The 22,497-nt window shown below is 41.3% G+C and overlaps 1 protein-coding gene across 1 annotated transcript; it reads left to right on the plus strand.

Annotated features, from left to right (window-relative positions):
• The first annotated feature begins 14,349 nt into the window (after positions 1-14,349).
• On the plus strand, positions 14,350-21,075 carry LOC142946118 (gamma-synuclein-like). Its single transcript, XM_076087226.1, has 6 exons — positions 14,350-14,512; positions 14,874-15,027; positions 15,187-15,216; positions 16,841-16,971; positions 20,290-20,361; positions 20,934-21,075. The coding sequence occupies exons 2-6, from the start codon at positions 14,907-14,909 to the stop codon at positions 20,952-20,954; spliced, it is 375 nt and encodes a 124-aa protein (XP_075943341.1). The 5' UTR covers positions 14,350-14,512; positions 14,874-14,906; the 3' UTR covers positions 20,955-21,075.
• The last annotated feature ends 1,422 nt before the right edge of the window (positions 21,076-22,497 follow it).

A 22,497-nucleotide genomic window follows, 5' to 3' on the forward strand; every position in this document is an offset into this window, starting at 1 on the left:
AAATACACACCTCTGAGAGACAACAAAGAATAAATATATTAAACAAGTAAATGTTTTTGAATTTAGGGCCTAAATCATTGATGCTCATTTAAGGGTACATTTGATTTTTTTTTGTTGATCTTTAATTCAGCAGGTCAACCTCAGCATAAACACCCGTCTGATCTTTTTCTGCTGGCTGGATGCTCGGGGGATTATGTTTTTTAACGAGCTTCTCCTCATAGGAGGTAGATCATCCCTAATCAATATTTCAACGCATACATTAACATTATCCAAATTGATTAAGTGGCTTTGCATCCTTAAATGTTGTTTATCAAAGGAAAGGTCACCTGATGTATTTGGCTGTCCAACAGGGTCCCTTCCTGCGGAGTCCATAGAAAGACACGGTGTAGTATTGATTAACGGTTTAGCTTAGCTTAGGTCTGTCATCACTAATGATTCATAAGTAAATGTTTACACATCTCTTCAGGGAAACAATACGGAAAAGATCAGTGTGCGAGTGTGTCTGACAAATAAGATCGGAAACTAAATCAAGAAAGAGTTAATAAACCATCATAACTGCTGCATGCAAATCAAAGATCACATCAACGAAAAAAAAACATAAAATTCATGTTCAGAACTAGATGAGTCATAGTTCACCCCGTCTCACCCCTGCAGCTGTGTTAATCCACCGCTCTGTCGGTGCAGTAAGTTCTCCATAGAGCCCCTCCTGAATCTCACATAGATGTTACTTTAGTTATTAGTGTTCAGGAGCCTTTTTCAATGCAAGTTTCTTTTTCATGCCATTTATGTGACAATTTGGTTTTGTTTTCATTGGGAGCTACGGTTGTCTTATCATATGTAGAGTCATTTCACTTATCTTCCAAATCTCGATATTTTGTTTTATTGATGATGTGAGATACTGAATTGTTGTGCGTTTCTATTGTCTCAAGTCTTTGTGTGGTCTCCATGAAGACTAGTGACATCTTGGCATAACTTTGTAGCATGACGGCAAACACAGGAATCCATTTTTGATGCACCGATAATAGAAAAATGCTTGTTTTGACAATGGAAACATAACACGGCAGCTGTAGCCAAACAACGAATATAAAAACTTCTCGCCCGTTCTTTTCTATGACTGCAGGCTGACGCAAGTTCACTCACCAAGTCCAACTGACTCCAGTTGATACAACATTTGATTCAATTTGAGAACAGAGCATTAAATTATTAATCCTGGCAGGGACAGCGTTTTTTAATGAACACATAGTGGTGTACGATTGCTGTCTAATGCTCCATTTGGCACGTAGGAGGAGGTGAGATGATGTTACAGGGTGAAACACAAGCATTAAAGATTATTTATTATTTTATAAAGAAAATAGAGAACTTAGAGGAGTCGTTTAAAGTTTATCAGCTCACTCCTCATTCTGCCTCTATGTCGACAAGGGATCTCTGGGCAAAAAGGGAGATTGTTTTGGGTTGGATTAAATGTGTATGCATATGCTGTTTGGCTGCTAATCTGAGGCGGAACAATGCTACTATGGCCCCTTTGTCCTCACATCAAAAATATGGCCTTGGTTCACTCTTGTCTTGGAAATTCCCATCGTGAAATGTCTCAGATGTAGAAGATCAAGCTAAATGAATAAGCATATGTTTGACAATTCCCACCAGCTGAACAGAATTGCTGTTAATGCGAGGAAAAACCTTCCAGTTTGTGATCCATGGAGCCAACATGGCCAACTGAGGACACTTGTGATCAGGACCGACTGAAGTGCCACCAGAGCGGCGACACAATCAACACCATCTGTGCAGGTTTTGTCAGCTGCCATGTGTGAATAAATACATTTCGCATATTTTAATAACCAGCCATGAGGCTTTTTGAGTTTTCTCATGCCTTTCTGTCCGCAATGTACAGCTCCCAGTGTATAGGCCTTTCATATCTGGTAAATGTGTTATTTCACTGAAAGCATACCGTCCATAAAGATTAGATATCAACGTTGCTACGCATGTTTGTATAGACGGGTAGACAGTAGAATAAAATACAGAAACATGCAAAACAATGTGTTTTATCATAAATAAGATTTATACAAAGACTACATGACATCCCATGACTTGATATCATTCTAGATGACCCTATTATGACATGGATTTATTGTAAGCCTATAAAAGTCTGAACATAATTTATCTGCATTATGCAACAAATCTTTAAAAACAGGCCAGATCTAAAGTCATCATTAGATCAACAAAGCACCAAACAAACACAACACAGAGAGAAAGCTGTCGCCATCACATTGCTCATTCTGAAAATCCAACACTCCCATAAACAAGCCTATGGTCTTCAGCTCATTCATGAATCTACGTCTTAGGAGTTCCCGTTTTTGAAAGTGTAAATCTACCAGCTCTGAGTCAAAGCCAAGGGACGCCCTTTTTCTCTTCTCTCAGATATGCAACCATTCATGCCCTGGGGAGAGTACTCTCCACCCAAACAGTGTCTCCATGGTGACACGCATACTGTATATACACCAACCCTCATGGTGTGTGTCTGTGTGTTTCTGTACCTGAGAGGCCTTTGAACCGTGACAACGGTTGAATGACAACGCCAGCATACAAGGGGTTTCCCTATTCACGGCCTCCAGGTTGCCCGGGCAACATTCCTCAGTCGACAAACATTGGCCCGGAGTTGAGCCTGCATACCAGAGGATCTCCCAGGAAGTCCAAAAAGGCTTCCCTTGCGTGTTGTTGTTGTTGTTGCTGCTATAGTAGTGGCTGGCAGCCAGCGAGTGTGTACAGGTGAGAGCAGGTACACCGTACCAACCTCTACCCGCTGCCTTCCACTAATGCTCGGGATAGAAATAGAACAAAGTCTTTGTATACCTGGGCCAGGACACACCTGAGAGACATCACAACCGGTCACAAAAGATTACATGAGGTTTTGTATTGTAGATATTAACGGTGTTCCAACACGGTATCTGAGTTGAACGTGTAGTTTGTGAATAGAAACTGAAATAGTGATTTAAACTAGTGTCTCATCGCCTAAATCGTCCAGAGATGACCTCAGGTCAGTAAAATAACTGCGTCAAAGCAGCACAGAAATACTGTAGAAAGCTCACAAGAGTTTACTAACCTGACCCTTTAATAAGTCAGTGTACGTGGTCCAGAGTGTGTGTGTGTACGCACATGGTTTGTCATGGTCACAAGGGAGGCGAGAGGCTTGCAGTCGTTCAGTGCAAACACAAACCAGGGCCATCTGCATGCCTGGATCCCCTCCAACAGCAACAGCAACAGCAACACACACACACACACACACACACACACACACACACACACACACACACACACACACACACACACACACACACACACACACACACACACACACACACACACACACACACACACACACACACACACACACACACGAATTGGGTGTCAGCAGTTGTAGCACCTCATCTTTCGACGTAAATGTATACATCTGGGGCCGAGGCAGATGTTCTGCATATATATATATATCGTGTTAACCTAAAAAATGAGTTTTTGGCTACAATTTATTTTCAAAACTCAGAGATGTTGATCACTTAACATCATAAATTAAATTAAATGACAGCTCCTGCAGGGTTGTTAATGGTTTTACATCACGCAGATTGGGGGTTCGATTGGTCGCGCCTTAGGTCCTGGTCTCACTGTTGCTGGGTAATGTTGAGAAAACAAGTGAAGCATGTTGTTATGAAACAGTGACTGACGCTGTGTAGCAGCATGCCAAAGTGAAAATGCCTCTTTCGCTGCGAGAGATTTGTATTGGAAACCGCAGATCCATGGCACCGGACCATGTAGGCCTTCCTCTAGCGCTACGCAGACCCAGTCCCACAGCACCATGCGTGCGTGCATGCGTTTCTGTATGTGTGGTGGTAGGCCAAACATGCTTAAAAGGGTTTCGTTTGGTTTAGTAACTAACTGGAACCGAGTGTCATGTTGATTTCATAAGAAGAAATCAGTGCAATGTCATGTTACAATTTGTGAGTGAGCGCTCACTTTGCAGCCAAACATAACTCCAGGTGGGGGTAATTCAATCGGTCAACACACACACACACACACACACACACACACACACACACACACACACACACACACACACACACACACACACACACACACACACACACACACACACACACACACACACACACACACACACACACACACACACACACACACACACACACACACACACACACACACCTAAAGTTAATGGAAACTTCACATGCTTTGGATTTCAGAAATTTCTAAATATTTTCAAGGACTCGTCACTTGAACTTGATCTCTCCTTCTACCATCCTCTTTTTTTCTTTGTCTTCTCTCATTTTGAATGGAAATGTTTGTCAGGAAGACATCCTTAACTAATTAAGTCTTCGAGGTTGTCCTCTCGATCCACGATGCCGTGCTCCACCAAACAGGAGAAACGAGATCGCAGCTGTATATACTGTACATCCAACCATCCATCAAGCTGCTCCCAGTTCCCTCTGAAACTCCCCGACTTCCCTTTGAACCCGTCATTGTGGACGAAGAAAAGGAAAAACATTCGACAGTCACCGCAGTCGGCCGCGTCCTCTTATCCGCCATGCAGACAGATAATACGTATATGGATTATTAATCACATCCAAATTGTCTCTGGAGCCTTTTGAACTGGAGCGACTGGTAAACAAAGATCTCCACTAAATGACAAAAGCTTATTTGGAGCAAAGTTGTGTTCTTTTCCTCTCAATCTAAGTAAGTTTAAAACAAAATGTGGTGCAGAACAGAATGCTTTTCTCATGCTGAAGGGTTTATTCATGAACTTCTTTTAAAAACACGATATCTAATTTAAGTGATAAAGACAACCTTCAAAGACAAATTACGGTATGAAGATATTGTGCGTAATTCCTCATTTCTTTACCAAAGTGTCTCATGATGGTGCAAAGATGAAAAAAAGGGATCATAAAAGAAATTACAATGCATCCTTAAGAGGAGATGTGCGTACTAAATATCGTTGCAATTCACCCAATAGTTGTCGAGACAATTTACTAAAAATCATCCTCAAAATATCCTCCCGATGGCGGCGCCAGCTTTCAACGCGGGTGTTTGGGAATGTCCATCCAGCAGTTGCTGAGATATTTCAGTCTGGATCAAGGTGATGGACGGCCGACACAACTGGTGTCACAAAGTGCTTTTGGTGTTCGTGGCGATAGGACACATCAGATTGCTTTCATCTCGACCGTGAGTTAAAGTTATCACTTCAATCTGACCTTCAGCAGTCGCTGTTTTTCCAGGTGGGTTTCAGATGAGTCACCCAGAGGTTTTGCAGGTTCTTCTAGTTTTGTGTTTGGATTTCCACAGATGCACTAAATTGCTACCAGCATGTGCCACACATCTGATCCGAGCCCTGAAGCGGTCTTATCAGATGTACTTTGAAAAGTTCTCACCGAGGAAGGACTAAACACATTACGTGGCGAAGCTCCATCGTGAATCCCAACCAGACTCTCACTTCTCCTCCGGTAGTTACCTGGACACCGAGATGTTTTTAATGTTACCAACCAGCCTCTCAGTGGGCATGACACTGCTGATGCTTTCACTTAATGTGGTGTTGTTGCGTACGAGCTATCATTTTGAGAATTTGGGTAAAGCCCTCGGAGGCAAAACAAGCATATTGCAAATAATCACCGAACTGGATTTTAATTTCCCAAATGTACAGCAGAGTAATCAAGACAAAACAGCCCTGTGTGTTTGATCTTTTTAGTGTTTGTGGAGTAACCCATGTGTTAGTGAAAGGTAAGAAAAGATAACATTTTCTAATCGGGCTATAAATATTGTTTTATATGGTACAAGTGACGCTCACTAACGATTGCCTGGTTAGGAATCTAAGTCTTGAACAAGCAGATTTCCACCATTTGTAATCCATCTTCACTCCCAACTAGATTTTGGAGATTTCAGTGTTCATCATGTAGCTTCTTCTCCGCTGCCTTCCCCCTTTTCTCTCTACCGAATCACGTCACACAATCTGTTCTTTCTTAACATCAATCAATCAATTAGCCGATATGTGCAATTGCTCAGGTTGAGGCGTGGACTTATTTTCCTGCCAGCTACAACAGAATCAATGACCGTAGCACCTGACCAGACTGCTAACAATCTCTGGGTGACTGTGGACAACAATCTGTTGTGTCAGGATGATACCACTGCTGCACAATTCACTGATCTCGCACACGATCGCTTAAAAGAAAAATGATGCTTTTATTCCACCATCACGCCACTCTCATATCTTGAATATTTTCCTTCATTTAAACTGGATTCAAAACTTGTTTTCCTCACAATTTATGGCAACTCAACAGATAAAGGAATGTTGCAGACAGAATGTAACATTATTCTGCTGTTTTCATTTATCATCATGATGTGCTCTGTAAAATAATGTCAGTTTAATTGAATTAAATGGAAGTGCATGTCAAACAGTCATCTCAAAAGATCACTTTAAAGTCTGCATATGTGGAGTGACACCGTCTGCTGTTTTAGTATCTTTTGGCGCCATCTAGCGACCATTTCTCTGTGTAGGCAGGTAGTTTATAATGCAATGTTACAAGGAAAGCAATGCATCATGAAATAAATGTCAAACTTGTGTAAGACACAGAGATTTCCATTTGATCTCAAGAGGAAAACTGGGTCAAAGCCATAAAAACACAGCTACGATATACAGAGCTGACTAAATCTGTGAGGCTGAGAACGTCCAGGTGGTAAACGCCAGCTTCTCCTGGGAACTGTGACAATGAAGCTGGTAAAGCGATACCATCTGGTTTAAAGAATAACTGCATGAGATTTTCACTAGTGAAACCAGTGACTTCATTTAAAATATCAAGTCAAGGAAATTTGATCTATATAGCTAAAATTACAACGTGGGCTTCATCATCTGTACACAGTAGACCATTAATTCAGATAAGGAACAACTGCAAGACTTTGTAATACAGCACAGTGCAATTCGGTTGTATGGATCAGCTATGGACCATGTTCTCAATGTGTTAAAGAATGTAGGGCAGGGTGTAAAACTGTGAAATTCACTTTGAGGCAGTAGAATTAAATAATGCAAAACAAGGTGCTAAACCATATTTAAATGTAACGGAGGGCGACAAATACAAATCAGCATTCATCCCCGTCGTAGTGAGCGAGACTACATCGAGGATAGGCACAGACACAATACAGATGATCCCCTTTTCCACATATTGCTGCACCCACTGTCAGATCTATCAACGCCCAAGGAGTAGCTAAGGAGTGACTAACAAACAAGTCATCTCTCCTCCACGGTCTGCAACGTGTCTGATGAGTCAAAGCGTGGACAATGTCCAAAACAAACGCCGTGAGAGTGAGAGTCCGTGAGCCATTATTGGAATGGACGGGACCAAAAGGTATCCTAGAAGAGGACAATGCAATGTAGTGGTGTGCGTTTAGATACAAGTGCTGGAATTAGGATGGTTGTTTTTGAGTCGCAGGAGCTAAGAAAATGCACGATGGACGTCTTAACTCCATATTTGAAGCCACAAAAAAAAAAGTGTTTTCTGAGCAGCTGTTGATTTTAGTTTCTTCATGGCAGCCTAAACCTCCTTGAGATCTCATCACCCAGATGTTTGTGTTGATTCATCCGCTGCTCGTGGAGCCAGAGAACACGGAGTGATACAGGAATGACAAGCATGTTCATCAAATTCACAGATTTCTGATCGTCTTCAGAGCACCGGTCTGAAGTGCACTCCGAAGGCCTCCTTTACCTCTCCGAGCCCATCGTGAATCTGGCAATGCGACTTCTAAAAGGGATTCAGATGCAGTCAGAGTCACGTCGTTCTGTATCCGAGAGATCGATGGCTTTTAATATCTCTGGTTTTCCCCTCAACCAGGTCAGTGGGTTCGGGCAGCTATAGCAAACACCCAGCAGTAGGTGGCACTACGGCTCTTGTAATAAACTCATAATGAACCATATTTCAACACCTGCATGTACTATAAATAACAATAAAATGAATTATGATGGTAGTTTGGTGCCGTCATCAGCATTATGTCGTAATAATAAAATAGGTTTATTATTTGGTTTTATTTTATTATACGTATCATTTTCAGATAGTCCCTCACCTTCGATGATTGTGCAACTTTAGATCCCAGTCAGTCCATCTTTAATGAGGCCAGATCTGAAAAACAATCAAAGTTTCACTGCAAGGTTCTGTGTTTTTTTTAGCATCAACACCAATCTGGTTCAGATCTCCATGCACATGCACACTCACAAAACCGAACCCCCCCCCCCCCCCCACACACACCATAGAAAAACACCAATTACTGTGTGAAACAGTGGTGACAGCTGGGCAGAGCTGCACAGTCATATGTGGGTTTTGATTTGTCTTTATCCATACAAGCCTATTTGTGCCTCACTGGTTACTGTGCAGCACCAGACTGTGTCTCCTTATGCACACACTGGCAATGCCCTGATAGCACTGTTTAATTGTGACAGAGGATTTCAAAACCTAAATCTTCAAACTGTATTACAGACGTACAAAGGATGGCAAAGCCTTCTTTAAAGCAACTTCTATGAAGCTAAACATTCAGAATTTTCTCCAAATATATTATTTGAGGTGCAATTTCTATGACTCATGTTATGTTAACAGTCTCAATGGTGATTCATTGAGGGTGGTCATTTAGAGAGAACAAAAACAAAAAAAAGAAATGAGTCACTTTCTGCAGTTCACGATCCTCGTTTCTTTTGAATAAAACTGACGCAGGGTTTTCAATCATTTAAACTTTCAATTCATTTTTCAAGTGGGCTTGTTGTGACTATCACTATAGCAGCATGTTGCTATGGATTGCTCCTTATTGATCGACACCGCTGATGAAAGAAACTGCATTTACACGACACACCTCTCTCTCTCAGCTGTCCAGTGGATATGAAAAGGCTTTGATCTACTACTTTGACCACTGCTCAATGATCACAGTAACCAACCAAACTGTTTGTATCATCAAAATGATTTATGGCGGTATGGCATGTTGGAGAAAATGAGTCGACCGGAACGATCTGCAGTCCGGCTGACAGAGAGATGAATCATATTGCTTTTATCGGGATCCCTGCCCTGTCCGACCTAAAAATGGTGAAAATATAACAGCATCTGTGAGAAATGCCACTTATTATAACATGTACGGAGGGCTTGTAAAAGGCATAACGTGTTCAGTTGAAGATCTATCAGATCTGTAAGAGTATTTATTCTTTTTCTTTCTACAGAAAAAATAAATGAGTCACAGATTCAGGGTCATGGATACTGAGTCATTCGTCTCAGAGAAACCCATCATTTATGGATGATATCCGAGAGTTAATATGCACTGTCCATGGCAGCAAATATGCATAAGGTGAGCCCAAAGTTAAGATCCGACTGTCTGGCTGAATCATTTAGATCTGACGATTCCCAACCAGAGGTTATTGGTTGTTCGCCGGGGAGTATAAACGTGGAAAGATGCAGCAGCTCTATACATTTGATAAAAATAAAAATAGTATTTAAAAAAATGGGCACATATTTCGTCAGTAAGAACACCTTGATGCAGCTACGAGTGTGTGAAAAGCAAGTAAACAGAGGAAAAATGTACAATGGATAATAAACAGCTTAAAGTAATGACTAAATGACTGAAATATAGTGGTGTTGGTGAAGGTCTGACAAAAAAAGGTTTGGAATCACCACCGATGAGAGACAATCTGTCAGCGTCAGTACACGAATGTGTGTGTGTGTGTATCATGTGTGAGTTATGCTCATTTTAAATATATATTCCACAACAATCGCTTCAATACTATATCTCATTTTAAAGCCGTTTGACCTTACTCAAGCTATTCCCAAATGCTATCTGTCTGTCCATTTGTCTCCATCCGTCCCCTCGCTGTTCTTTTGTTTACTATGGTCAAATTAAATGACAGACAACAGAATCCATTTCAACAAAATAATATTGAAATAATGAGTATTTTGAGATTGAATTACATGCTGCCTCACAGGATTTAATCAATATCAACACAAAACAAATCAAAAGAGTGAGCCCTCTCCTCCAGTGCCACCGGTCACAATAATTAAAACACAAATATACAGAAAAGGCCAGCACAAAATGTCCTGCACATGTGATCTGACCACTCATCCAGACCACTGGGAGGATTACAGGATGTCTGCATGCGTTAATCTGAAGAAGGGCCGATGCTACATTGACATTATGATCCATCAGGTTCCTGTAAATGAGCCAGTGGGCGGCTGGTCCTGGGGCTCACCAGCACACACTGAGCCGGCTCGTCCCCTGTAGCTGGTGATAAATGACATGGGGCCCTAATGGCCCCGCTCTCTGGCATGTGATTGACAGCACAGTGGGAACACATTAACAGGCGTTGTGTTTTCATACAAATCAGACACATTGCTTAGACAGCGGTGGGAAATAGTTAAAATGTCAAAACACTGTTAGTTACGCAAGATCCATGTAATTTAGTCATCTGTCTATAGTCATTGACAGCATTTCTCTCTGATAATGATTCAGGTTGCTGTTTGGCTCAGGCTTCATTATTTAGGCACACAATCTAAGTCTAGGTAATCGTCTGTGTGTCTTTACTCTGTTATCTTAAATGCTAAAACATCAGGAGCACTGCAACACACCAACCAACAAACAGCAAATCAATAAATGTTTAGCATTCTTAAAATAGCCCTGCTTATCAAGGGCATCGCCGCGCATGTGCAGTACACCGTGGTGCTGACAAATTTCCATAGTTTGCCTGAATAAAACCATCAACTGCGCTGTGTTCAAGATCATATAACGATCAGGGTTAAAAGTACAAAGACAGACATTGTTATTACTGTTGTCTTCTTAGAAATGTATATTTGATTGCAGTGTTGTAGCTCAAAGACACAAAATACATTATTGTCAATATCTGTGCACGCTAGGCCTTCTACACTTTCACAATATTCCATAACTTTGATATCTCCAGTGGCATTTTAGGTGCAACATTGAGGAGAAACAACTACCTGGGACAGGTGCGCTGTTTGGCATTTCCCACAGTTTAACACAGGTGATAATCCGACTGAGCACATACCTGATCTCCTCAATTTGTTGCTGCGCAATTCCCGTATTCCGCCGCCTCGTCCTGCTGCTTTCATGTTTGGTAACGTTAATCCTCTCAAACCGATGCTTGAGATACTGAAAGTCTGTTCATGACCGGGCACCATTTCCTCCGAATAAAACGCACGGGAAGCCAATAAAGAATATTCCTTGACAAACTAAACAGTTAAACATTGAACTCCATGTTAGTTATAATTGTTGTTTTTTACCAGCGGTTTGGTTTATAACAATATACTGCGGCTGGTGTGCACCGAGAGGTGTTTAATGTCACGTTTTTATCAGAAAACGCAGATTGTCCCATTTGTGCTGTCGAAGATATTATTGGCAGCAGTTGGTATTTTTCTTACTGACAACTACGGGCAAATGACGGCATCAGAATTTGGCAACCAGTAAATCCAATGGCAGTGTGGCAACAGGTGGTCTAATTAACCTCACCTGGAAATAAAAAATCTGTGACATCCGCTTTCGTTGCCCACGGCTTTGAGCATGCGCATTGTTGTTTTCACACACTCGCCGGTACTTGAAAATTGCGCGTGCGGCCACCACATATACTGGGCTCTGAGCAAAGTGCTTTTAAAACACAATTTTGTATGATAGATAACAACAATGATAATGTTTTATGTCATGCATTAATATCCAGAATTGGACAATCAAAATGCTGCTGCCAGCAGGTGGGGTTTTGCGGTTTTGGATCCAAAAGATGAGCCATGTCACTCAGTCTAGGTTTAGCCTACCTGTTTGTCAGATTTGTATTTTCATCGACTAGGCCTACTGGCCACATGTCCACGACATTTGCTGTGGATATTCATAGTGGATGATGATTCACAGGCAGAAAACATATAGCAACAGACTGTGGAAAGGACTGTGGCTCTGAGTAGAGAGAGAATAGGCTACTAGAGAGATACAGAACGGTAGGGAAAGTGTTGCGGCCATCTGGTTTCTCAAGAAGGAGATGCCAGCTCCAACACTGAGTTTCAATGGGCAACATTCAGGAGGAAAATTGATTTCTTAGTGCTTTCACCATATCGCCCAGAGTCTATCAGGGGGACGATTCAAATAACCCTATCTTCATTATATGTAAATTTTCATTAATGCCTCTCGGACAGTAGGCTATGTATGTGTTTCAATGCCATTTAGCACTCAGTTGGCACCATTTTTTATTTATTTCATACTTCATTTAATCCATATTCTGTTGTGCCACACCACTTTGAGCACACGGCCTTTTACATATACAACACCAATACGTTCCGCAGAAAATGATTGCTTGCCACAACAATGCAGCGCCTGGACACATAACCACTTAGCATTCAGAACAATGGCTGCAGTGAAATATTTTGGTGTCAAAATGCTGGGGAGCGGTGCCCTGGTAGACTCATAGAAGGCTCTTTCTCTCCCTGTGCCCCACTATCTGGCCGGTAAAGGTAAAAGTTCCCAAACAATGGGCTCGGGAGAGTGAAATGCTACAGGAAATATTTTTGCCCCACCTAAACAGATGCAAATAATTCAAGATGTTAATATCCATATATGTCTGCTTTTTTATTTTGACTCTTCAGCAACATTGTTTTAATGCAAATAAAGCCACATTGAATTGAGTTGAATTGAATCGTTAACCATAGTTTATGAACCATACTGTGGGAAATTAATCATAAAAAAACTTTGAAGAAGAAGTGATGGACGTTTCTGGTTTATTTGTGTCTTTACATGCTATTTATTTGCGTATTTTCTGTGTATATAATGCAAATGAGGACACATTGCCAAAATACTTTTGTATGTTTTTAATGCATTATGCAAAGCACTTTCAATTAGTGTATCACATTACGAATAAACTACAAAAACATTGTTCCACCACCACTGTGGATGAATTTCCATAAATGTTTGCCTAGATAGTTAGATTTATGAAACACACATGTGACAACCAAATAACCTCAAATATACAGGAACTATTGAACAGGAAGTCAGGCTTAGTGATGATGAGACATGGGTGAACCAGAAGAAAAGGTCACAAGAAAATCAAAGATTATCTGACTCATATCATCCCATCAAACAAACTATATAAGTACAGGTATAGCAACGTGTCCGTTTACATGGGTACCACTTTCTAATAAGGTAAGCTTTATAATAGCGTATCAGTTGTAACTAATGGCTTTATTAAAAGTTGGGCAATTATTTGCTAATGCTCTCCATGTATCCTTAATTGTTTGGTGATAATGTAGTTTCAAATGTTGTTAAGCCATTAACAAATGTTCATAGGTTTACCATATGGTACCACTTTGCCATAAGGCACCCTTTATAAAGGGCTTATACATGTAACTTAATGGTTAATAAATAATTTACTAACAGAGCTGCTGCTGGGAAAACTCCTTTTATACTAAAAAAGAGACAATCTGGACCAAAATTCATTAATCACCAACTTATTAAAACTTAAAACTGCCAGCTTGGTTATTAAAAACCCTTATTAATGATTTATCAACATTTATAACTGTAGCCTTGATTACTTAAGCTTTATAACTTGGTTATAAGTCATTAATAAGAACAATTGGGCTTTGGCAGGTTGTATTTATCCTTCCTTTTTGATAATAATAAAGATATAAATATTTGTAATCCATAAATAATACTTCTTGGGTTTTTCACTTTCTATTAAGCCAGCAAATCTGCGGTTATAACTGTCTAATAAGGCATTAATAAAGGTAAATGGTCCAGATCCATTAATTACATCTCATAAACCATTTATTAAAATGTGCCTTTTGGCTATATGAATATTAAAAGGTGTGTCGTTGTTTTTTAAATCCAAAATATAGTAGAAACTGAAAAAAATGGACTTGAATGAGTGTAACCTTCTTAAAGTCAATTCCAACATGACCTTTTGATTTAGGCTACAATGCAAAAGATTCCTTTGGGGACTTGCTGCGCAGCTGCAGTTAACATCTTACTCACATTTGAAACAGTGATCATCAGCCCAGTCGTGTTATTTTGCATAATTATACTGTCACTAATTAGTAGTTTGGCCGCAGATGCATTCAGCCAGCTGACGATTTTAAGTGCCGTGCTGCACCTACATGCTGTGGGCAACCCACGTACAGAAAGAGCTACGTAATCTTTGTGTGAGTGTGTGTGTGTGTGTGTGTGTGTGTGTGTGTGTGTGTGTGTGTGTGTGTGTGTGTGTGTGTGTGTGTGAGCATCTCTTCTCTCGCATCAACATCACGGGGTTTAATCGCTCTTTCTCCATCACGTAGGAGGCGTCTGTCTGTTAGGAACCACACAGACACACACACACACACAGACACGCACACACGAGATCGTGTTTGAGAGTTGTAGTTCGGAGAGAATAAACCGGTTTCACTGCCCTTTGGGGGAATCTCCGCTGTCATCCCGGAAGACTCACCACATTCGGTTTAAAGGAAGTTGAAGCGAACAGGTGCGTAAACCGCAGCTCTTTTATTTATTGTTCTCTTACAACATTTCTTTTTTTTAAACATCCTTTATTCAAGAATAATCATTATTTTATGTTCTAATCGCGTTGCAATGTAACCGTTTCTTTCAAATTGAAATGGATAGTAAATCCATTCATGGTTTCTCAGCTGGGCTGTAATCAGTTACAGGTGTGATTTTTCAGCAGCTTGTATCAACTGCTCAAACATTTCAGACGGTGGTATCGGCTCCACGAAGCCTGTCAGAGAGAACCGTAGGGCGGTGGCATCGTTTTAGTGTCTTGGTGTCACACGCTTCGATCCGGGAGTGCCGTCTCAATTGTATTTATTTATTTGACGTCCTCACAGCTGCGTGCTAATTTGGGAGCCGATCGAGCAGCCATGGACGTGTTCAAGAAGGGTTTCTCCAAAGCCAGGGATGGGGTCGTGTTGGTGGCGGAGAAAACCAAGCAGGGAGTGAGTGGAGCAGCTGAGATGACGAAAGATGGGGTCATGTTTGTCGGTGAGTGCTGGGAATTAATTTGATTTGTGAATATGTTGCAATCATTACTATTACGCAACAGCACTCACTCTGAGCCTGAATGAATAAGTGCATTTATTTTTTTATTTTTTGTTTTGTTCATATTTTCTGACTAATTGAGCTTCACCTGCATCCTTTCAGGTACCAAGACAAAGGATGGAGTCACAACAGGTAACATCATTTATTAATTCAGGCTTTAATGCATCTGTTCCATTTCTCTTGTTGGTCTGAAAAAAAATAGTGTATTAATTTACACATTTTGTAAACTGCAGCTGCTTTTTTTTTTTTTACACAATAGATCTTTGACATAAAAGCAGAAAGAGTAATCTCACTGGATCCACAGGTGGTCAGTAAGAGAGATGTTCTGTAACTCTGCAGGTGTCATATTTCACCGTCTTACTCCACACAACCCCCCCCCCCCCCCCCCCCCCCCAATGGGCCCGGCCCTGCCATTTCTCATGCATAACAAGCAGAGGAGCCGGGGGAGACTTCCTGTTATAGGCATCCAGGGAGATGGCTGTATTGTTGTAACATAGCCGCGAGTAAAGTGAGTGTTTTTGGAAATGTGGTTATACAAAGTGTCTTAGCCACTAAGTGAGGGAGGATATTTCTTTTTTTCTCAGTGATACCAGCCTACATTAGACCATATGATCTGCATAATCTGTTTTTAGGAGGTCCTTGTATGATGCCTTATATCAAAGTGCAGCTTAGTTGTGATTAATCATTATGTGTAAATTCCACCAGTACAGAGCATTCGGTTCCCAACCTTTTTGGCTTGCTGCCCCCTAAAATAAAGCTATACTTGTGACCCCATGTCACTGGTTGTATAAGTGTTGTTTTTTTCTGTAGTCCTATACTGCTAATAGTCTCGCATCCCCTCGAATTTGAACTTGTCAACCCTTTGTTATAGGGCCCTGATCCCCAGGTAGGGAACCGCTGGTGTAAATACATTTAGCACATGCAGATCGAGCAGCTTTGTTCTGAATGGATATATCAAGAGAATATCTGTACTGATTGACTTTTTCACCGTTAACTGAAGAATGACGCCTCACTGAATTAAATGTATATTTAAAACACGCCTTTCCAAAACAGTTCATGTTTACATAAAAGTTACAAGAAGGACACATATAGGATCAGATACCGATATGCAAAACCACACATTAAACAACAATGCAGCGCTCAGACAGTGAAAGGTGGGGTGAAACCCGGTGAAGTGAAAGGAAAGTGCCTCAGGCTGTTCCCAAGGTTTTTTTTCAGTTAACCAAATGACTCGACAGGTGGTGATCCGGTCTTAAACCGCTTTGTAGGGCGTTCCAACTAGAAGCGTTACTCCAGGTGCAGTAATGCAGAATGTAGCCTCCCCCATGTTGTTCGACATCTTTCATCCGAATGTGTCTTAATGTTACAATATCCTATATTCAAGCAATAGAACTATTTATAACAAGAGACTATTTGAAAGAAGAAAGAGCTCAAGCTTTTTGTCCAACCTAATTGTTGGATTAGCGTTGGATTGGTTGTGCACATTTCCAAAAATATTTATGTTTCCTGACTTTATGGTTGTTCCTTTAGCACACCCATCGAAGCAATGTGTTAGTATTAAATCAATATGATGTTAAGCATAAACGTTCCTGTCAATATCTTTCACTAACATCTACAAATCCCTTTAATCACGGTGGATCCATGTATTTTGAGATGCTTATTTTTCTCCATGCTAATCCTCACAGACTGGTGTTGGGTTTCTATAGAGATACACCCTTCTCCAATGCCTTTCTTCTTCTTCTTTTCATCCCTACAGCCGTGTCTGGAGTGTCACAGGTGGGTGGAGCCATGGTCACCGGGGTGACTGCCGTGGCCCACAAAACGGTGGAGGGAGCCGGCAACATTGTCGTTGCCACTGGATTGGTCAAGAAGGATCCGGCCAAACAAGTAAGGAAGACACTTTTCAACGTTTTTTTTTTTTTTTCATTTTTAAGAAATCAGTATATATCTAGGCTATCATTTGTATTTGTTTTGACTTGACATGTATTTATTTGGGTTAAAATGTGTACCAAAATGAATAAGTTTGATCAATTTTTCTGTTGATAATAGCGCCCTCTACAGTAGTGCACTCGCGTGCGGGTGAGAATTTTGAGGTCCGATTTGATTTGTGATTGGTGAATATTTTTGTGGCCTGGCACTTAATATAGTTCATAATATCACTTTAATTCCAACAGCCACAAAAGCAGCTAACCAGCTACAGGGCGGGAGTTGTTAGCTGTTGCTTTAGTGATCTGAGCTCGTCATACGTTACTGATTCTGTACTCTGTTACTCCGTGTCGGGATTTAAACCGTTCCCAAAAAACATGTCCAAAACCAGTTTTTATTCTTATATTTATATTTAAAAATATATACAGAATAAGGAAACAATTATATTTTCCTTACACAAAAAGGAAAATTAAAATTCCAGTGTAACTTGTGCTCGTCTGACCACACTCGCAGTATGCTCACACTTGTCCAGACATACAAATATACAATAACACATCTTTGCAGCACAGCACATCTCTCCACAGTGGCTGCCAGCTATAACTCAAAATGGCCTCCTTACCTTGAGTCATTTGTCATCACTTCTCATATCTACTGCCTGTCTTTCCTCTCTGAAATGAAAGCCGTTACACATTGTTAGCTTCCCAGCATTGTTCGTCTTGTCATTCAGGCCATCGTTTGTCCAAAGGAGGAGGAGGAGGAGGAGGAGGTAAGGGCAGTTTACTGCAGCAAATAATTTACTGCTGCGACACGAGTCAAACACAAAGCGTGATTTTCCTTTCTCCTTTTCTTTCTTGCCCTCTAGCGAAGATTTTGACAGCTGTTCATGTCGATTTTTTTGATACAGTCGGGGCTATAGCTACCATTTCAAGGACGCAATGCGCACTCTGTCATTTCACGACAATACTCTGATCAACAACTGGTTAAGTGCAAAAAAAAAGGGAATCAATTCACCAAAAAGAAGACTGCAAGTAAACATGGTTGTAAACAGGTTCACATTTTTTAATGAGAATTCAAAAGGTTTGTGAGACCTCAAGGATACCTGCTGTGGGTATTGGTGAGAAACACTGAATGTAAACAAAAGCTTTGAGTAAATATCCCTTAATCACTACTTTTACTTTACACCATCTCCTATCAGCGCAGGCAGAGCAACAAAAGGGAGCAGATGGCCTTCATGCTCATGCTCTGCTTTGGTTTTCCTGCACTGTTCTTCCTTTGTCGCAAACCATCGCAGTTACACGACCCTGTGGTTTGTATCTGGATTAATAAAGTGTGAGAACCGGATGCAATTCTGAGAGGACGACTAAATTTGCCTGTAATTACCCGCGTCTCTCGTGACATCGTTGTGAGTAGCAGCAAATGATAAGCCAATCAAACATTTCCCTGGGCCTTTGGACACTTTGTTGAAATGTTTGTTGTGATGCTCGATCTCCCGCCTCTTAATTAACACACTTTAGACACCAAGAAATAACAGCACACACGTCTTCAGCTGTGCTTCAATTGGCTGCGATCCGTGAAAAGTACAAGACAAAAAAGATAACTTGATGATTTCTTTGGTATCTTATTTTCCTGCCAATGGCAACAACTGACTCCTCTACAAGCAGATCTTTTAATGAAGCAGTCCAATAATTTTTCCACTACTGGTGCCATCCTTCATTGCTGACATTTGCTGCATTTGATTTCACGATCAAACGATGCTTGTGGTATTTTCCCACAAAGGGGTTTACGATATTAAGGCGGCTAGATGGCTAATATTCACCCTGAGGGATAAAACACTGATGGAGCTCCACCTGGAATGAGATCAGCCTCACTACGAGGATGACGAGCCAAACTGGCAGGCAGCACAGACAAACAGATGGACAAACAGACACAGAGTGCGCATGACTGATGGAGATATAGTGGACAACCCGAGAGGAATAAACACGAAAATAAAATCCTGGTATTCCCAGCGAGAGATTGACACGCAGACGGCAGCAGCTTGTGCTCGTTTAGCCATCATTAGCCATTAAATATTGATTTGATTAAAAAATTGATGCCAGGTTGAGAGAGCATATCTAAGATGGTCTCCTGTGTGTCTGACACACACACACACACGCACACACTTAGACACAGAGAGGAAGGTGGGATGCTGAGTCTGATTAATCTCCTCATCTAGTTGTTTCTCCGATTCATCAGCTGCTGGTGACTCATATCAGGAGACGGCAAAAGCCAGAGAGGTAGAAGGAGAGGAAAGAGACAATGAGATGTGGAGTGGTGGGGACCTGAGGAGGAGACGCGACAGGAAATAGAAAATGGCCAACAACAACTCGACTTATTGCTCAGATCTTTTCAGCGACATGCAATAAAAGAGGCTGCCATATTTTCACGTCCCCGGAGGCAATTTCGCCGTTGAAACAATGCAGAATGGAGGCCAGGTGTTACTTTGATTTTGATTTGGAAGGTGGTTTACTAAGATATTTTAGGTTTGATTTGTCCTGAAAAGCGAACAAATCTTTAACTTTTGGCCGAGGTGTTGTCTATTGGCAGTCCAGCTGTGCGTTTTGTCTGTGTGTGTGTGTGTGTGTACATGAGCACACATGTCTCTAGCTCTGCTGGGTGACCAGGTGGAGGCTCGATGGGTGGCGTTAAATGCAACAGCAGGAGTAGAAGGTGCAGTAAGTGGTTTAAGGTTATGTCGGCCGCCGGTGAGCGTGTCCCACACATATACACGCATGCGCACGTCAGCGCACTGTGACCGCTCCCCATTAAGGAAGGTCAGTTCAGCGACACGGTGTGGAGGGCGTCCTTTCTGCTGGACAGGAGAGACGTCACACACACACCCTCACCTCCCCTTCATGTCTCGTTCTCAGCAGCCCACTCTCTGGAAATGACCACCAATCATAATGATCGTTATGAAATGAGTGCAAGCGCCTCTTAATGTATGAAGGGACAAAGCAGGAACTGGATGAATTCTGTGTGTTTACCTTCTTAAACTTGTGTTATATAATGTTGCATAAATGATCCAGATGTTTGTGTCTGGGGGCTGCAACTAATTATTGTTTTCATTTTAGATTCATCTGCTGATTGTTTTCTCAAAAAAATGTGAAAATGCATATACAGGCTTCCCAAATTGGTCCCCATGTTTTTACATTAAACATACAGTAACTCCCACGAGATCATGCATATAGCAAAAATCATATTCAGAGTAAAAGTAAGTAGCTATTCCTTTTTGTCTTTTCTCAGAGTGATGACGCCTCAGCAGCACAGGACATGGCAGAGTCACCGGTTGATACGGACCCGACTGAGGCTACAGAGGTAAGACTCCACGAGCAAAAGTCTATATTTATAATATGAAGCCGCATTTCAAAGTTAAAGAAGGAACCGTTTATGTGATAGAGAAGACGGACTGTTTAACCCTTGTGCATCACAAGGGACATGTTTGGCATTTTCATTTTTCAATTATTTTGGCTGTGTTTATGACATTTTGGTGTTTATCAAGTGTTTGATGCAATGCCAAAAATTACTCTTTTACTGCGTGTTTTTCCTCCCATAAAAAAACAGTGGTATGATTAAATTCACACCACTATAATCTGAATACACCCGAGGAGATTTCTTCTTCTCTCATCAGCCTAAAACTGGAATATAAAGTCATCCTAAATGTGTAATAATTGCATACATTTTAGTCAGGATTGTCTCCCAAACCTGTTTAATTATCTTCCAAAGCTGAAAAACAAATGAACATTTCTTACTTGTTAAGGACAAAGAACACATCTTAATAGGTGTCGTAGCATCACCTCATCTGGTTCTATAATCATCCCGCTGTATGCTGATGCTTCATTCAAGGACAGCAAACTCAGCGCCCACCTCTTGTCCCTCTTCTCTCTCAGGACGACACCGACGACAACTGATTGAGAGCTTGACAATCGGAGACCAATGATCAACGACCGAAACATTCCATGTCGCTCTGCCAAGTCCCGCTGTGCCTCGTTTTTTGGTCCTTTATGGAGTCTGTGCCCAACGTGTGTGTGTGTGTGTGTGTGTGTTGTTGCGTATGTCTGTACAGCAGTGTGTGGGTAAATGTACAGAATGAGAGTTGTGTGTGTGTGCCTTAACACATCAGTCCTTAAAGTGACCGGTTGTGATTGAAGTGAGTAAACGTCTGTGTGTTGTCTTCACTTGTGTGGCTATGTCATTTGCTCAAACATTGAAATACACCACTTCAAGCACCTAAGTGTCTCTATATTAATGATGAATTTACAGTGATCTGTGTGAAATGGAAGTGTAATGATATTCTCTATTTTTGTCTGTGTACTGTCACTGTATCTCGCGGTGGGCTAAAAAAAAGTGCTGAACTATTTGTGCATTCATATTGTATTTTTTAATTTATCACCGCTGTGACAAATATATCTCATACTGAATGGACTTTTGGAAATCAAGAGCATGTATAACTACTCGGCTTAACCGCTGCAAAAATGAATTTATTTGGAGTTGTGTTGAATAAAAGTAAGTAAGAAAAGGTGTGTTGTTGCTGTAGTTTTTCTCATTCTGGGGGACAACAGGACATGTGCACCAATAACAGGCTGCTGTTTTAGGGATTTCAATATCTGCCAAGATTTTTTTTTTTGCATCAAAGGGTTCATGATTGGATATACTGGTATTTTCATCAGGGGGAAATATGTCTCTTGGCATTTGGTTTAAAGGCGGTGATAATCCTGCATGCAGCCACTGAACCAACCAGTGTTATTACAATAGAACATGTTGGCCTTGGGTGTGTGCTGTAAGCAGCAGAGAAAGAGAACACATGCACTTACAAAGGTCTGTCCTGGCAAACAACTCCTCCAGCGTCTTTCCCTCCGAGACAGTTCAGCTCCATTTAACACAGAGACAGATGTCCCACGTGTACCTTGACATGTTGCTCACTACAAATCCATCTACAACCACAGAACATTTTTTTTTTTTTTTTTACCACTTGAGAGCATGTTTAGAGCCACACTTCCTCCAGATCTAAACACAGCCTTTGTGAATCCCTCAAGTTTCCCTAAAGAGCAGCACTCCCAGGAACACAGTGAGTCATCCAATTCTCTACTTTTCCCTTCCATGTCTTACTAATGAACCCTGCAGAGAGGCGTGCACTTGTCCGCGTCCTCGCTCGTTATAGTCCACACCTGTCAGCAGCCGTTTCCTGGAGCATCCCCGCCGACTCGAAAAGTAGCCGATGGCTCCTCGTTACTGCTCATCGCGGCTCCACGCAGAGACGGCTACTGTGACAACGTGGCGTCTGTTTCTGCTTTATTTCATGATTCTGATAGTTTTGGTGCCCCTCACATCGCCACTTTTGATCATTGAGAAATATACTCATCTGTATTACAACTACACTAACATGGCATTGCACCTGATCGCACATAAATAAGTTAAATAGAGACAGAGAGAAGCAGCTGGGAAATGATGGGA

Source organism: Anarhichas minor, unplaced genomic scaffold, assembly GCF_050575085.1.
Source record: "Anarhichas minor isolate MPS153535 unplaced genomic scaffold, ASM5057508v1 ptg000002l, whole genome shotgun sequence".
Classification (NCBI taxonomy): Eukaryota; Metazoa; Chordata; class Actinopteri; order Perciformes; family Anarhichadidae; genus Anarhichas; species Anarhichas minor.

Bases quoted from the DNA above. Each gene is read 5' to 3' on its own strand.
- LOC142946118 (XM_076087226.1), top strand. From the start codon at position 14,907: ATGGACGTGTTCAAGAAGGGTTTCTCCAAAGCCAGGGATGGGGTCGTG. The intron at 15,028-15,186 runs GTGAGTGCTGGG...GCATCCTTTCAG, and splicing joins AGATGGGGTCATGTTTGTCG to GTACCAAGACAAAGGATGGA. The intron at 20,362-20,933 runs GTAAGACTCCAC...CTTCTCTCTCAG, and splicing joins ACCCGACTGAGGCTACAGAG to GACGACACCGACGACAACTG.